The sequence below is a fragment of the Macrotis lagotis genome, chromosome 1 (genome assembly GCF_037893015.1).
Source record: "Macrotis lagotis isolate mMagLag1 chromosome 1, bilby.v1.9.chrom.fasta, whole genome shotgun sequence".
Taxonomy (NCBI): Eukaryota; Metazoa; Chordata; class Mammalia; order Peramelemorphia; family Peramelidae; genus Macrotis; species Macrotis lagotis.
In genome coordinates, this window is record NC_133658.1 from 801,669,707 (window position 1) to 801,688,287 (window position 18,581).

General features: G+C 35.2%; 1 protein-coding gene across 3 annotated transcripts in view; it reads left to right on the forward strand.

The window, feature by feature from the left end:
* Positions 1–18,581, forward strand: part of UVRAG (UV radiation resistance associated) — a 383,712-nt gene that overhangs the window by 114,848 nt on the left and 250,283 nt on the right. For all 3 annotated transcript variants that reach the window (XM_074216910.1, XM_074216911.1, XM_074216912.1), the window contains one exon: positions 3,312–3,397. In XM_074216910.1, the coding sequence (XP_074073011.1) occupies positions 3,312–3,397 (86 nt within the window). The remainder of the gene's footprint in view (positions 1–3,311; positions 3,398–18,581) is intronic.

Here is an 18,581-nt window from a genome sequence, read left to right on the forward strand (position 1 = left end):
CACAAAAGTTACTTCCATATTTTTCCACCGTTGCCATTGCTGATCGCAACTCCCTCCCTTCGTACTCGTCCACTACCATATACTATATTTTCTCTCTCCTTTCACTCTGTCTCTGCTGTAGGTTAGCTGAGTGGCGCAGCAGACAGATCCCCGACTCTTGGGCTAAGAGGCCCTGAGCCCACATACCACCCCTTAGGCCCAGCATCCCCCCGACCCTATGGTCCTGGACAGGCCATCCAATCCTAGCCCCTTGCAAGAAGTAAAAAAGAAAATGTGTTATATCTGACCACTCTCCCCCCATGGTCCATCCTCTCCTCCTTCATTCACATCCCCACCCCTTCCCCCTGTCCCCCCCTTCTTACTCCAGATGTCTATACCCCATTGAGTATATACACTGTTTCCTCTCCTAGCCACCTCTGATGAGAGTGAAAATTCCCTCATTCCCCCTTCCATATCATTGCAATAGCTCATTGTAATAAAGAAAAATCTTATATGAAATATCTTGGCCTATTCCCTCTCTCCTTTTTCTTTCTCCTATTACATTTCCCTTTTTTCCTATTGATTCTATTTTTACACCATATTTTATCTTCAAATTCAGCTTTCTCCTGTGCTTCATCTATAAAATCTCCTTCTACTTGCTCTGTTAATTGAGAAGGTTCATATGAGTATTATCAGTGTCATTTTTCTATACAGGAATATATGCAGTTCATCATCATTAAGTCCCTCATATTTTCCCCTTCTCCTCCGCTCTCTATGCTTCACCTGAGTCCTGTATTTGAAGATCAAAGTTTCTGTTCAGCTCTGGCCATTCCAACAGGAACATTTGAAATTCTCCTGGTTCATTGAAAGTCCATCTTTTTCCCTGGAAGAGGACCTTCAATTTTGCTGGGTAGTTGATTCTCAGTTGCATTCTAAACTCTTTTGCCTTCTGGTATATTATATTCCAAGCCCTATGAGCTTTTAATGTAGTTGCTGCTAAGTCCTGTGTGATCCTGACTGTAGCTCCATGATATTTGAATTAGTTTTTAAGTTTTGAGAGAGAGCACCTGAGAGAAGATCCTCTCCTGTCCCCATCATGATTCCACCTCTCCCATTCTTCTTTTTAGAGAATAATTTTCTTTGTTTACATTTTACAACTCCTTTTCCAATTAGTCACTTCTATTTTTGAAGGAGTTTTCCATCTGCCCAAGTTTAGTTTTGAGGGAATTTTCTTTTTGCATTTTCCCAGTTGAGTATTTGAGAGAATTATTTTCTTTTTATATTTGCCCAATTGAGGATCTGAGAGAATTATTCTCAGTTTGTATTTGCAAATTGTATTTTCCAAGGATTTGTTTTCTTCTTGCAAGAGGTTAATTTTCTCTTAACTTTCTTTTCCCAGTATTTCCAATTGATTTTTAAATTCCTTCTTGATTTCTTTAAGGAAGTCTTTATGGGCTGGAGACCAATTCATATTCTCCTCAGCAGTGCTAGATCTGTCTGGGTTAGCATCTACTTCTTCTAAGTATTTCTCCATGGGTCCCCCTTTAGCCGACCTTTCTTCATTTTCCTAGGGTCTTGTGTTTGGGGAGGCCCTGACTCTCAGAATTTTGCTTTTGAAAACCCTAGAGGCTTTGTTCACTTGGCTTAGTAGGTAAGTAGGGGGCACTGGTTGTTCTCCCTGGAGTGTTTGAGGCCCTCAGCAGCAGGGTCTGAGTTAACCTTGAACAATGGGCTGGGCTCTGGGGGAGGTAGTTAATCCCCCTTTCAGCTGAGGAAGCTCTGCTGCCCACACCTGAGCCTGATGGGGTGGGGGGCCATTATAGAGCTCAGGTCTATTGCCCAGCTCATCGAGTTCCAGGCATGCTGTGGGACTATCTGTGCTAGAATTCACCCTCCTGTCGCTCCTGTCCCCTCGGCTAAAGATTCTACAGCTAAAGTTGGTCCTTAGACCTGCCACTCACCAAAGCCTCTGCGGCTAAGGCCAGTTCTCCTGCGCTGGCCTCTGCTCTCTACTCCCAGTTCACCCACAGTCCCCTGAGACAGACCCTTGTTGGTAGGTATTCTTCTCCTAGCTTATCTTTCTGGGTTTTTGTCGATCAAATTTCTGTTAAGAAGTTTCTTTCATCTTATTTTTGAGGTAGGAACTAGGAGCACTTAGAACCGTGCCTATCTTCTGCCACTTTCGCCGTAAGTTTGTGTCAATTATCTTTGAAGAGGGACTTTAGCCTATTTTCACCCAGTGTCTTTCTCCCTTGACTTTTGTTTTGCCCATAATTTTGAATCTTTGGAGACTGTGGTATTTCAAGCTTCTGATACACATAGCATCATTTAGAGTACATTGATGTTTTCAAAAGTTGATTTTTTGTTCTGTGGATCTGCTTGGAGTTGTTCAAAGCAGCTTTTTAAATTCAAGCATATGGTGTTCTAAATAAGATTTTTCCCAGGAAAACATTCAGTGGATCAGGGTGATTCTTCAAGGAAGTCTGTAATGGAGTTCTTCAAGCCTCTGTCCTTGTGTCATTTGATATTTTCACCCATTCTTTGAATAAAGGTATTTATTAAAATAATATGTATGGATGAAACCAAATTGGGAAGTTTATATAGCAAAGTGAATGATAGTCCATAATGACTTTTGAAATTGTCTCTGGGTTAAATGTGTAAGTTATTAGTTATTTGGAAATCTCACTTTTCTGCAATATTCAGCCATGCTGGTTAACTTAAAGATATGCATATCAGCATTAAATAGTTATTTCCCAAGCTTCTAAGTTTGTTTCAGTTAGAATGATAAGTTAAAGGTTGCAATGATGAATATCAACAGAGGCCTTGCATTCAGAAAGATTATAAAAGACAGGATGAATACAGGTCTTAATTTAAGTAAGATACAAAGGAGACTATGTTCAAGGCAAAAAAGAATCCATACATGGGTTCAGAGAACATTTGAGATGTAAATTATAAGTTTCTGTTTCAGGGTTGGGGGTTGGGGGAGAATTGGGGAGGACTTGGGAGAAAGTGATATGGAATTTTAAAGGATGTGAAGTAAGAAAAGGATGTCAAGAGGAAGAGATGGAGGGAGAGCATTCACGGAATGGGGTGGAGTTTGTGCAGAGGCAGTAGGAGAGAGAAGGATGAAGTCTTGTAACTTACATTTGGCCTAGCATTTAGAGTAATGTAAAATGATACTAAAGAGGTAGGTTGGAGCCAGATTTTGAAAAGCTTTGAATGCCAGACAAAGTAACTTATATTTTATCCTATAGGCAGAAGGTTACAGTTTTTGTATTAACTAGAGAATTTGAGGTCATTGTTAATTTGACTTGTTGATTGATGTCTTTTAGGGTTGTTCAAATGCCCAGAAGAGCTGTCTTCTCCAAGTAGATCAGAACTGTGTTCGTAATTCATATGATGTCTTCTCTCTGCTTCGGTAAGAAACTACTTAAAATTTCCCCTTCTTCTCCACTAAACATTTTAAAGAGCCCTTCTTTCCTTGATTTTATGACATTTAAACGTTAGGAAATATCTCTGGGAACTTTAAAAACTTCATCAAGCTTAACATTCTTTAGTGAGGGCTCCATAAATTTTGTAACCCTGGTGATTTCATTTTATCTCTTACATAATGCCTTTGGAAAATCTATTTCCTTTTCCTGGACAGTGGGAGAGAGTAGATGGAAGCCAATTGCAGTAAAGCTGAGACAAGAACATCCTTGTTCTGATCTGTGGAGATCAGCAAATATGTTTGAGGACATTAGACTTATCAAAGTTTTAACACCTCCAGCATAATTAGATAAATCCTCCCAACAACCACAAATATGGCTTGTGGTTTTGACTGATTGCTCATCCTAAAGGTAATAGAGATGTTTGGCAAACAGGGAGCTCTGATGCCTGTTTTTTGGCAGAAACCTTTGATCTCCATTTTATATAGACTTATTTTTGAAATGTTCAGTTTTGCTTTCGATTGTGCTTAATCAGGAAGGATATTGATTAGATAGGTCTGCTACCAACATATATGAAATTTTGAAATGAAGTTGTCTTTGACATTCAATCTATAGTTTCCTGGGATTGTACATCAGAATTGATATTAGCAGTTGATTTTTCTTATGGTTTTATATCATCTTCTATATATTGACTGAAGAAAATCATTTAAAAGATTTTGGAGGGGAATATTTTACAAATACTGTAAAGTAAGATCTGTGTCTTTGCCAAATATGCTTTCCTGTATGCAGGTTTATAGATAGAATCGTTGAGTGCATGCACTTGGTAAGTAACTTTTAAAAGAGTGGGGTCTCTAGTGATGTGCTTTTTTTGTTCTTTTTAGAAGGTAATATTATAATACTTTATGTAAGTGCTTTTGTCATGAGAACTCTTGTAGTGAGTGCAAGTGCTATTTTCATATTAGATTGATGATATACCAGATCTTATCCTCCAAATGTGGTTTGTTTAAAATCCAACTAGCCTCATTAGTTTATGTTATTTTTTAATCTATATTTTTAATTGTTACTTTTTTCAGAAATATTTTATTTTGAGTACTGGCCCTGGAGTCAGAAGTACCTGAGTTCAAATCTGGTCTCAGACACTTAATAATTACCTAGCTGTGTGGCCTTGGGCAAGCCACTTAACCCAATTGCCTGGACAATATACATACATACATACACACACACACACACACACACACGCACACACACACATATATAATTTTGGTGATATCACCTATATTTATGGGGTAGAGATGAGAAAATTGAGGCTAAGAGACTTAAAATACTTGGCTCTGGGGTCATCATGGCAAATTATTAGCAGAGACTCTATTTGATCCTATGATTGCACATTCATTGCTTGCTTATACCAGGTTGCTTCCTAAAGTGTGGCATATTACATCGAACAAGTTTTCCTGCCATCTTTATTCTCTCTATTGATTCTCTTGAATAACTATCCTGCTATAGTGTTGCAGAAACTTAATACCCTGACCCTTTTCTTGATGTCCCTACATTTTTTGTTTCCCCATATCAAACTATGTGGTCAAAACTATGTGTGTCACACTAAGTGGTCAAAAACCGCATAGTTAAACGCACTTTGTCTGCTCCTCTCTCCATTTTCAGTCACTCTGGTGATACAGACTTTCTGATGTTATCGAAGCCTATAAGGATTGTAATATATATACATAGAGAGAACACAATTGAAGAAAATGCTCTGGAGACAAAGAACAGCAGCATGTTTGAGAACTTTTAACCCAGAGATGGTAAGGGACCTGGGCAAATGGTCAGAAAGAAATTACAGGGAGCTCTTAGCTAACATTGGACCAAGGATCCTGTTCTGTTAACCATATGCAATTAACAGGGCAAAAAAGAGGACTAGTGCTTTTGGACATAATATAATGGGGGCTCTTTGTCACAGTTTCAAAATTAAGAGGCACACTGGTGCTTGTGACTGCTTGAGAGCAGGGAACCAGGTCAAAATTCAGGACTGAGAAGAAAACTAGCACTTGTGGCTACAAGGAAACAGGATCCATTTCTGCGTAAAGAACAAGAGTGCAGGCTTGGAGCACAGGCTCAGATAGTGGTGACTACACTTCTCCTTGGATAACAAACACCCTCTTGGAAGTACTGAAAAACTTACAGATCCCTAGAACTAACTCAATGTAATAGCCAAAAACCAGATACTTGTGCCTCACCCTATCCTGGGAGCAGAACCAAACTTAAACACAAAGTTAAAAGTCAACAAATAGGCTGTAAAAATAAAACAACTAAAAAGATACCTGACTATGGTAACAGGGAACATGAAGACACAAATTCAGAAGAAGGCTATAATGTGAAGACAGGTCTAAACAATTTCTCAATGGAAAAAAATATGCTATTTGGACACAAACATAAAAAGAATTTCTGGAAGAGCTAAAGAAAGAGAGTAGAGTGATTAGAGGGAAAATTGTGAGGGAGAGGGGAAGAGAGAGAAGGAATGAGAATGATAGAAGAAAAACGACAAAAAAGTAATGAATAACTTGGTAAAGGAGGCATAAAAATATTGAAGAAAATAACACCTTTAAAAAAAAACAAAATTGTCAAAGACAAAAGAGACCAAAATATTCATTGAAAAACTTATTAAAAATCAGAATTAACTAAATGGAAAAAAGGGGGTACAAAAAATTTATTGAAGAAAATAATTCCTTAAAAATTAGAATGGGGCAGGTGAAAGTAACTGTAAGATATCAAGAAAGAATAAAAATAAAATCAAAATGATAAAAAAGATGAAAATGTGATATTAGAAAAACAACTGACCTGGAAAATATATTAAGAAGAGATCATTTAATTTAAGAATCATTGGACTATCTGAAAGTTACTGTCAAAAATGAAAAGAACATAGACAACTGCCCTGATATATTCAAATCAGAAGGTAAACTAGAAATTGAAAGAATACACCCAATACCTTCTGAAAGAGATGTCAGAATGAAAACTCCTATAGCCAAATTTCAGAGTTCCCAGGTCAAAGAGAAAGGATTGCAAGCAGCCAGAAAGAAAACATCTGAATATCATGGAACCACAGTCAGTATCATACAAAATTTAGTGACTTCTTTGTTAAAAGAATGGAGGACTTGAAATAATATGGTATTCTTGAAGGCAAAGGAGCTAATATTACAACTAACAATTATTTACTCAGCAAAACTGAGTATAATCTTTCAGGGAATCAAATGGATATCTAATGAAAGAGAGAACTTTAAAGCAATTCATTCCTGATGAAAAAAGCCAGGGCTGAATAGAAAATTTGACATTCAAGCACATCATTTCCAGAGAAACCAAAAAAAAAAAATGTCACTGGGTCATGCCCACCCCCATCATTTATTTATTTATTTTTAAGTTGATATTTTATTTTTCCAATTGCATGTTATGAAAGTTTTTCAACATTCATTCACATGCATATGCATATTTTTAAGTTACATAATTTCCTTCTACTGTTACTTCTCACTCTGAATTCTAAAAGAAAAAGTTAAATGAGTTACAGGAGCAAACAGACAGTTAAACTATATACTAGTGGGGGTACTTTGGCTTTTCCCTCTCAGAACTAGATAAATCTTATCGTAGAATAAATTTTTAAAAAGAAGAATAGAATCTAGAAATGTTAGAGATAATAGACCTCTAGAGAATGAGAATAGAAAGAAGTGTACTTTTTTCTTAGCTGTACATGATAATTTAACAAAAATCAACCCTTTCCAGACCATAATGTAATGAAAATTGCATTCAATAAATGGAAGCTTAAATTAAAAATTAATTGAAACTGATCTAATCTTAAATAAAAGTACAAATTGTAGAAGCAATTGGTAATTTTGTTAAGGAGAAGGCAACAATGGAACACCATACCAAAAATTTGTGGGATGTAACTAAAATAATACTTAGGGGGAAATGTATATTTCTAAGTGCTTATGTGAATTAAAAAAGGAAGAATGAACCAATTACTTGGGCATGCAATTAAAAAAGTAGAAAATGAACAAATAAAGAATACAGAAATTTTGAAAATCAAAAAAAGAAACAAACCAACAAAATCCAGTTACAAGAGGTAGAAAGAGAAATGCCATTTAAATTGCAGAGAATATATGCAGACTTGGGTGTCTTCCTGCCAAGACAAGCCCCACAATTATACAAATTTGCATAATTGCAAAACACTTTTCACACAAATAAAGGCACCTAAATAATTGGAAAAATATTAATTGTTCATGGGTGAGCCAAGCCAATATAATACAAATGACAATTCTTCCTAAATTGGTTGATTTATTCTGTCATACCAATGAAAATACCAAAGAATTATATTCTAGGCCTTGAAAAATAAAAATACCAAAATTCACCTGAAATAATAAAAGGTTAAGAATAACAAGGGAATCAATAAAAGATTTTTGGAAAGTAGTTTAGTAGTTCCAGATTTCTAACTATATTGAACAATGGTAATCATGAAAACAATCAGATTAAGTGGGTAAGAAATAAGATTAGTAGATCAGTGCAATAAATTAGGTACATACAATAGTATTTGACCAATGGTATAGTGTTTCATAAGTTGAAAGAGCCAAGCATTTGAGACAGGAACTCACTATTTGACAAACATTTTTAAGAAAATTGGGTACATCTAGGTGGCACAGTGGATAGAGCACTGGCCCTGGAGTCAGGAGTACCTGTGTTCAAATCTTATCTCAGACACTTAATAATTGCCTAGCTGGGTGACCTTGGGCAAGTCACTTAGCCCCATTGCTGTAAATTAAAAAAATATAGTTAAAAAAAAGAAAACTTGAAAGCAATTTGTAATATAACCAAATCAGTAATATATATTTGTAATATAATCAAATCAGGGTAATATGGAAAATTTTACCTATCAGATAAGAGAAAAATTTATGACCTAACAAAAAATAAAAGAATCACTAAGGGATTAAAATAGATGATTTAAAATTATATTAAAATTAATTTTTTTCAGAAACAAAAGAAATGCTGCCAAAATTAGTAGAAAAGTAGAAAACGGGGCGGGGGGGATTTCACCTTAAATTACTCTGGTAAAGACTTCATTTCTCAAACATTTTGGGGGTTGAATGTAATTTATAAAATTCAGCAATTTCCTTATTGATAAATGGTCAAAATATTATAAACAGATAGTTTTCATTAGAAGAAATCAAGGCTATATTTACATGACAAAATACTCTAAATCACTTTTGATTAGAAAAATGCAAATGAAAACAACTCTGATGTACCACTTCACACCAATCAAATTGACATGACCAAGAAGAGGAGAATGTGGAAAAATTGGAACAGTAATGCATTATTGTGGATTCTTAAGACATTTAGCCTCTAAAGTGAAGTTAAATATGAAACCAGCAATAATATGGATGATTCATGTGTCAAGGGGGTTTTTGAGGATGGTAGAGGTCTAGGCATGTTTAGTAGGTAGGAAGGAAGCAGCCAGTTAACAGGGAGCTCGAAGATAACTGAGAGAGTGGAGATGACAGAGGGTTAGTAATCTTTTGTTCAAAATGGAATTGAATAGAATTGCTTGTGCAGGTGGAGGGGTTTGTTCTTAGTAAGAAGAAAGACCCTTACTTCATGTGAGACAGGTGTGGAGAAGAGAGTGGCAGAAGGCATCTGAGTGAGATGAAGAGAGGAGAAGAAAGAACTCTGTATGCCCTGTTTGACACACATAGTCTCCATTCTGTTTACAGAAAGGAGGACATGCTCCTGTCTCTTCTGTGGAGTGCAGTTTGGTTATGGCTATTAATTTATAGCCTTCAGTTTCTATTGCCTTTTTCTTTGTTCAGATTTTGTTGTCTTATTGGTTTCCTAGTCCTGCTTATTTTAGTTTGTCTCTGTGGTTGTCTTTTGCCATACCTCTGTGTTTGTCACTTTTATCATTTCTGAGAGGACTGTAACAATCTAGTAAACTAAGATACCCCCACCTCTTTGCCAGTCTGTAGGCAAAGGGCATCAACTTGGTTTCCAACAGTGTGATCTCACCCAAGTTATCTCTTTGTGTCTGTTTTCAAATTTGTAAAATGAAAGGATTGGTATTAAGAGCTTATCAGGTTTTTTCCCACCTCTTAAATTGATGATCCTGTTAAGTTTTTTAAGTAGTCTAAAGATTTGATTTGATAATCAAATCTAGAGATTTGATAAATGGTCAAAAATATTATGAACAGGAAGTTTTCAGTAGAAGAAATCAAAGCTATATTTACATGACAAAATACTCTAAATCAATTTTGATTAGATAAATGAAAACAACTGTGATATACCACTTCACACCAGTCAGCTTGGCTAACATGACCAAAAGAGAAGAATTCTTTATGGAATGTGGAAAAATTGGAGTAGGAATGCATTATTGGGGATTCTAAAATGAGGGAAAATATGAAGCCTGTGATAGTGTGAATGGAATGCTGCAGATAATCAAATCCCATTGCCACATGACCACCTGAAATACTTGAAAGCACTGATGGATCAGATAAAAATCTAATTGGGAAATATTTAACAAAATAAAGAAAAATACAATGCAACACAGAAAATGTTAATATGTTTTTGAAGTTATTGTGTGGCCTACAGGGATCCTTATATATGGTTTAGTGACCCCTGATTCTATTTAAGTTGGATACCATGATTCTAATTTCATCATCTGCAAAAATATAGGTGGTGCAATTAGATGTCTACTGTTAGCCTTTTAGCTCTAAATCTCTTTATCTTTTAACTTGCACTAAAATCCTTCTATTAGGATTCTTTCTGCCCTGGAAGAACAGTAATGGCAGTCTAACACCAGCTCCAGCTGTTAGTTACTCTTGTGATGGAAAGCCTTTATATATGGATCTAGGAATAGACTACAAATTCTGTTCAATGATTATTACAAGAGAATTGATACCAGATGTTGAATTATTCAGTTACTTACAAAGCAACTTGCAAAAACTGTTTTCTGAGGTGTTAATGGGATTGTGCTTTGTATCTGTAGAGGAAACACTCACACCAACAAAATGACATGTGTGCAGTCCTAGGGGTTAAAAGTTATTACCAACAAGACTGAACTGGAAAAGTATTCATTGAGCAGGTGCCATTTGTTCATTTTCTTTCTTTCTTTCTTCTGAACACTTAGTAGCTCGCTTAAATAGTACTCTATTGTCTATCCCATTCATTTAGTTCTTTTATATACTACTTGAAATGTCAGTTATTGTCTCTCTGTATTATTGTTTCTAAGTTTATAAACTCTGAATTTGTTGAACCCTGAACTAAATTTTAACCTATCTTATATCTCCTAGTGTATAGGATGCGGAGGAAGTACTCAGTTTTTGCTAATTTTTTGCAGGGAATGGTCAGTCAAGTAGACCTATGAAATCTGAAAATGAGCTGTGGAACTAGTGATATTACTGTATTCCAACTTTTAAGACCAAGTTTAAAAATAAATGGCTAAATTTTTATTTCTTATGTGAAAAAAATCACAACATTATAAAAGTTTTTGGTTGTGTGGAGCAAAGAGCTAAGAAATTTTCATGATTGGTAAGGGGAAAAAATCCACTATCCACTTATAAACATGTTAGGCATTCCAAGGCTGGCTTCACCATTAAGCTTTGCCTTTTAGACATGAGAATCACATCTTCTAAATGCCAACTTTAAAATAGAGCTTTCTCTTTTAATATAAGCAAATCTTGATGGAAAAAAATTGTGTAAAATTACTCTGTGGAACCCCTTGAATAGACTCAAAACATTGTTTATACATAAATAAATTCATCACCCTGAGTAAAAAATGTTGACAAAGTACAGTATGTGCTGGCATATGCCAGTAACTAGTGTTGAAGGCTTCAGTTCCAAATTTTTAAAAAATAATGCTTAGGAGGTAAAGATAGGTGTCGATTTTTTCCATCAAAAGTGTCTCTTAAAAGTATTTTACTCATGAGATATAATCAGATTTGAGGTAGACACCAGAATGCAACAATTTCTGGTGAAAGTGAAATTGCTAAGAGACTCGAAATATTGCATTTACTTTCATGATAAATTCTCTATATGAAGAGCTGTTAGTTTATTTGTTGTTAAAGTGACTGGGATAGGAGTAATTCAGAAAGTCATGGATGGAAGGAGGTAGTTTGAAGAAACAGAAAGTTTCAGGGTAAATTAAAAGTAATGAAAACTTGCATCCTGTGACTTGGAGCTCTTCTTGACTATATCTACTTCTCATAAACTTTAGATAAATATTCCTTTCCTGAATTTCTTCTTTAATTTTATTCTTCAGAACAATTTGAATTTTGTTATTATTTTTCCAACATTTAATGTACCTTAGAGATCATTAATTCAACCATCTTATTTTACAGAGGAAGAAACAGGTTCAAGAATGAATTCTTTTTAATTGGACAGTATTGCATTCAAGTTTTCTATTGTCAGTCAACAAGCATTTATTAAGTATTTACCATGTATTAGGCACTATGCTAAGCACTGGGAATATAAATGCAAGCAAGCCAGAAGAAAACATTTTGCAATATATTACTTTTGCTATGCAAGGTACATAAATGAGGGATTCCTTCTTAAGTGTCTATATGAATATAAAATTATGATAGCTGTAATGGTTTTTGGGAAACCAAAGAGATAGGAATAATTATCCTCTGAAAAAACAGAGGATCAGCTTAGGAAAATAGGAGTTTAAAAGTAAGTGACATTAAGGAAGAAAAGTTAGATTTAACTTTTTTTGTATGAATTTCCGCAAATTGTTTGTTTATTGAAAATCTCTCATTTGCTACTGTCATACTTAGCATCTTTCTTAAAATGAATTCTTTCTGTCCAAGTGGAATGTAGAATACTCTGAAGAAAATAAAATCCCTTCCATTTCTCCCTTCCTTATATTCTCTGTCATATTCTCCTTGTTCCTGTTGTAAATATGTGTTCTTTATACTGTCCTATTTCTTTTTAATAAAATATGCCTATCTACAGCTATGTTCCTCACCACATTTCCATAATACTTATGAGTTCAGTTTTTCTTCTTGCATTAGGAACTCTTACTTCCTTTTCTTCTTTGCCAAAAATTTGTGTAGATATTTCAGGATTTTACTATTGGTTTCTTTCTTGACTTTAGACTCTCATAAACATAGTAGTGTAAACTGCTTATCTCTCTTCATTATAACTACTCTCTGTGGTCTGTATTGATGGATGTGCTGTAGTTTCCCCTACCCCATCCTTTTATTTGCAGTCCACTTGTTTAGATTTGTTTGACACTAAGCAAGTACATTATTATCAATCTCTGATTTTTTTAGTAAATGTCTGTGGTACATATCTTATCACCCTCTGGTAATTTGCAAGCTCCTTGAGGACAGGGATTATACCTTATTTATTCTTTGTTTATTTTTAAGCACTTAGTGTAGGGTATGCCATAAAGGTTAGTGAATGAATATTAAATAGAATTGCTGTCCTGCTCACAGAGATTTCCTTCCTCTAAAAGGAGCTGTGGTTTGGTCAGCATCAGAGTGGGAATGTGGTGGTTACCCAAACAACATCCTGTGGTTTCTTTCTGTCTAATCTTAAATGCTCCAAGTATTTCCCTTTCAGCATGTCTTTCCTTCTGTGGCTAGCTCTGATATGTCTGCGTCTACACCCTGGTGTAGTCCCAATTCATATATCTCCAGAGACATGGATCCTGCTTTAAGGGAATGTTCTCTTTTTTGTCCTTTAGTTGTTTTTTTGCATGCTACTGATTTTAAAGTACATTGATGATCTTGGAGATATTATAGAGTGTGTTCAAAAGACTGGCAACCTAATGGAATGCAAAAGGAGGAACAGGCAGGAGAACTTTGTGATGGGCTGCTTTTGTTTCTGGAACCAACTTCAAGGGCTCTTAGCATTGGCATGGTAGTGGGAACATTCCTCTGGGGGGTTCACTTGTGTTTAGATTTGTGTGCACTTAAAACAACAAAATTGCCGCTCTAAAAGGAATTTTGTGTTTGTGTATTTTCTTCAGATAGTTGGCCACATTGAAACTTTGTTGAGCCAGGGAGGACCATTCAGCTCTGAAATAGTATCTCAGAAACAAAGATTATTTAACTTAGATGATTGGGCAGCAGATTTTTCATGCAAGAATGTCAGTTGCACTAAGTGGTCTTTGACTCCAGTTCACAGTTGTAGTGCTCTCTGCTGCTTTGTCATGAAGAGGGAAATTTTCACAGCATGCAGTTTAATTCACTTGTCACCAAGGACTGTCCAACTGTCTTGATTGTTGAGGTCGTTTCCATCTTGAGCCACTATTTCATGAGAGGCCCCAGCCATGCCAACTACACTCCAGGTGTGACTCGTTTCCAGCTTCTCACAAGCAATCTTGCCCCTATTTGGGTACCCTATCTCCTCCCCTTTCCCTTTCCCTTTATGTGATATCTTCCATCATTACAATGACGTTTGTTGGAGTTGAAAGTCTATCTATGTTTGTATGTCCTATATCCGCTGGGCCCTGCACAGTACCTAATGGCTAATAGATGTCTTGTCTCTCTTATTTCCTCCTTTCCTCCATGTATTTATGTATCTGTCTTTCCATCTGTGTGTGAGGCAATCTGTTAATCAAAGTGAAACAATTACATTCTTCACCAGATGATTGACCTTTAAGGATTATTTATTATATTCTGTGATTTTTATAAATAATCTTGAGAGGCATGGTTAAAGGAGTTAGACATGGTTAACTAGGAGATAATGATACCTGACTTAAAGTAATTTGAAAGACTGAGTACCATAAAAGAGATTTTTTCTTTTAACTTCAGAATGCAGATCTAGGACCAAGGAATCAGATTTCAGTTAAGTCTGAGAAATAACTTTGTGATAACCAGAAATACTTGACAATGGAGCAGGATGCTTCATCGATAATGAGCTTTTATTGGGAATATTTAGGGAGAAACAAGATGACTATCCGTGATGTTTTAAAGATCATTTTTGCAAAGGTGAGGGTTGAATGGCTTCTAAAGGTCCTTTCCAGAATTTGAGATTTTATAAACCATGTAAAATAATTAAATTAAACATTAAGTGTTTAAAAAAACATTTCTGTAGCACTTTAAGGTTAGCATTGTAATTTTTCTTTTACAGCCCTGGAAGTTAGGTGGCCACAAGTATTATTTTCATTTTACAAAGGAGGAAAGTGAGGTTCAGAGAGTTAAAATGATTTATTCATTATGCCTTAGTTTAATGAGGAACATAATTTGGTTTTGTTAGGGGTGGGCTTAATACCAACATCCTGTTAGTTCACCTTCAGTTTCAGAATGAAATGAGGCACTCCTATGCCATCAAACAATAAAATAAAGATTTACTTAGTTCTTACCTCACAAGAATACCTACTTAATTAACAATGGCACTTAGTTTCTGTAGATATGAGGCCCCCCTACCCCCTTGTCTCCATATGGATATACATGTTTAGTAGGACTAGATGTTCTGACTTGTCTTAAGACATCAACCAAGTTGGAGCAGCCTATGAGTGAGACTTTTTAATGAAGGTAGAGGACTCATCAAGTTTCCTTTTAGGGAAAACCATTCTCTCTTGTAAGGCCACAGGAACCCAAAGGCAGTTGGTTGGTGAAGTTGATAGAGAGCATTGGGCTTAGTTAGGAATACCCAAGTTCAAATCCAGCCTAATTGGATGACCCTAAGCAAGTCACTTAACCTCTGTAAAATTTTAGGTAATAATAATACTAGGACCTATAATAGGATTTTTATTGAGGATCAAATTTATTGAGGGTTTTTGTGAGTCTCAAATAAGATAACATTTGCAAAATGCTTGGCACAGTTGTAGGCACTTAATAAAATTTCCCTCCTTAATTCAAACTTAGGTCTTTTGGTTTCAGGTATTTTGTGTATGTCATGTTATTTTTGTTTTTCTTGAGAAACATTACCAAGTTACTTGAGAACATGGCCAAGTCAGATTATCACTTTAAATTTTATAAATTTAAAGCTTCTGCAAGATGATCTCAAAAGTGTTTTGTAGCTAAAACATTCACTGATTCTTCAAATTTTGCATTGTTATAACGATCTTCAAGAGATGCTCATGAGAAAGAAAGATTAATTTTATATTACTTCACTCTGAAGGCAAAAAACTAATACAGTGTGAAGTTGAAGGAAGACAAATTTTGGCCATATAATCAGAACTTTCTAAAAGTGGACAGAGGTATGTTAGTAGAATAGGGGATTTCTTCTTCACATGCAGAGTCTGGATCTAGTTGTCATATCAAGGCATTCTTTTTCAGATTACAGTTTGTATTAGATGGTTTCTTAAGCCATTTCTAATACAAAGATATTGTGAAATTCCTTGTGAAAAAATTAATTCTTTATTTACAAACTCATAATTAATAGGATTATGGATATAGGATCAATAGGATTATTGGGAATTTCAGAGGCTTTGTATCAAGTTCAAACCCTTCATTTTATAGATGAGGAAATTAAGATCCAGGAAAGTTAAGTTACTCTCCCCAGGTCACACAACATAATAAAGCATCAAAAATGAGATTTGAACACAAAACCTGACTCTGGAGCAATTCTAAGTCATATTGGATTGCATGAGTCATAATAAAGCAAATGTAATATTATATCTTGTAATTTTTCACATTTTGAATTGATATTAAATATTAATCAGTCAACAAATATGTAAAATGCCTACCTTGTTCAACCTTGACCTAAGCTGAATGGGGATGTGGAAAGGGATTAAGGAGGGAGTGAAAAGCAGAAGATCAAAAGGAACATGGAATCTTTTGTCTAGACAAGAACATTTACAGTTACAGATACAGTCTTTAACTGGTACTGTATGTATTTAGAAGTACAGTAGTAAATATAAAGAAATTAAACTGATGTGAAATAATGAGGAAAAAGTAAAGAAAATGGGAATTGATCAAGGTCTTAAAAAATGGAGATGGAGTGTGCAAAATAAAGAAAATAACTTAGCTAATGGATAAAATATATTTTGGGGAAAACAATGGAAATAAGTTGCATGGGTAGGATAGAGAAAAGTCTTTACTGGTTCAAATCTCCTGAACTTTCTCTCCCCCCCCTCCATTTTTTATGTCTACCTTCTATGGTTATATCAATTTTTTGGGGTGTATGCATACATATATATGCATATTAATTAATCTCCCTTATTAAAATGGATGCTCTCTTCCCCTTTTTCTCTTCCTCTCTCCTTCCTTTTCACCCCTTCCCTTCCTGTTTGCCCTCCTTCCTTTCCTCTTCTCCTTTTGTATATCTTTCTATACCTCTCTCCCTTTCACTTCATTCATTCCCTCCCTACCTCTCCCCTTCTCTCTATCCCTCTTTCCCTCTCCTCCTCTCTTCTTCCCTCTCTTCTACTGACTCATCTAATATATCATAAATGATTCCTGAAAAAATATCTTGAAACAAAAGGATAGTTAGGTGGTGCAGTAGATAGTGTACTGGCCTGGGAGTCAGGAGGACAGGAGTTTGAATCAAGCTTCAGACACTTGACACTTACTAGCTGTGTGATCTTGGGTAAATCACTGATTGCCTCACATCCTGAGCCATCTCCAGTTGTCCTGATTCATGTATGGTCACTGGACCCAGATGACTCTGGAGGAGAAAGTGAGGCTGGTGACTTTAGTACAACACCGCTCACTTAAATCCAATTCAAGTATTTGTCATGGCATCATCTCCCTGATGTTGTGGTCTTCTTTGAGAATAAAGGACAAACATTATTATTATCCTAAAACAAATAGAAATCTTAGTCACAGATCTATTTCAAGTGTTGTTGAAGATATTTAGGCTTCATAGTTGTTATTAAATGCCTTTCATATACATGTTGAATATACTTCATAAAATTCTTTTAATATATAATGCATGTATTTTAAATTAATCACACTAAAATGCACATGGACATTATTATGAGAAAATCTGGGAGTAATTTAACTTTCTGTTAAGCCAAATGTGGTTCACTTGAACCTTCATTTTCCTGAAGGGAGCTGGTAATTGAGATACAATTTGGAAATGCCAGTAATCAGCAGTTGACTGTTGTTCTATAGCTGTGTTACTTTTCCAGTGTTGTTTGTTTTTAAGTGTACTTCTTAGTTTAACCTGTCACGATGAATGTCACATGTCTCTGTTCCATTTACAACTTGCCCAGTAAGTTTTCCATTCACTCTGTTACTATTTACTTTTCCATTAGAATATGGGCAATTTTGTGTATAGTATCCTGTGTGATTCAACCCTGATAACTTTGGGGATTAAACAAGGACTGGACATTGTCTCCTCTGAAAGGTCTAAAAATCAAAGAATGTGGAAGTTCTTTTATTATGGTAGGCTTCTGTTCTGTTGGGGAGGTCTCATCAAATATTTATTTAATGCCTCCTTTGTGCTGATCATGGTAATCATTGAATTTAGAACTAGAAGGGATTTTAGAGTCTATCTCTTCATTTTACAGAGGAAGGAACTAAGCCTCAGTGAGGTTAATTTGTTTTCCAGTATTGGATAGCTCAGACATGGGGATGCTGAAATTCAGTCCTAGATTTTCTGATTCTGTGTCCATCATTCTTTCTTGAATCTATATGACATTAAACATTCTTCAAATATAAAAAGGATTAATGAAGTATGATCCTTCTCTTGAAGGTACTTACATGTGAAACAGGTATAAGTTATGTGACCATGTGCCAACATAAGTGGAACTTAGAATCTCTGGAATATCAAGATGGGGGAGTAGGCTGTCCCTGTTTAGGTGATATTTGTGGAGAATTTAAAAATAGTAAATATATTCTATTCTTTGTGCTAGTTAATTCAGAGAATTCTCAGTTGTATTGTCAAAGAGTTTATTTCCAGAGTAAAGTTTTTAATGGTTTGGAATCATTGGCACTCAATTGAGGTACACTTTGTATTGTTAGATTTTGTGCTGTTACACATTGCTGCAGAAATGAACAATGATAATAATATGGTGACAGTAAAGACAACTGGAAGTACTTAATTTGTTTCATTCTGTGTAACCACTTAGTTTTTTAGTTTTAAGTTTAAAATAGGGACAGTATGAACTTAAAGGTGCTGTTTTTCTCATTATTAGTACATGTAAATCAGTTCATATATAAAATATTTTACTGAACTTGAATAATTCTTTAAAATGGAAATTGATTCTAAAACTAAAGAATATATCAGGAAAACACAGTGTTTTTCAATGAC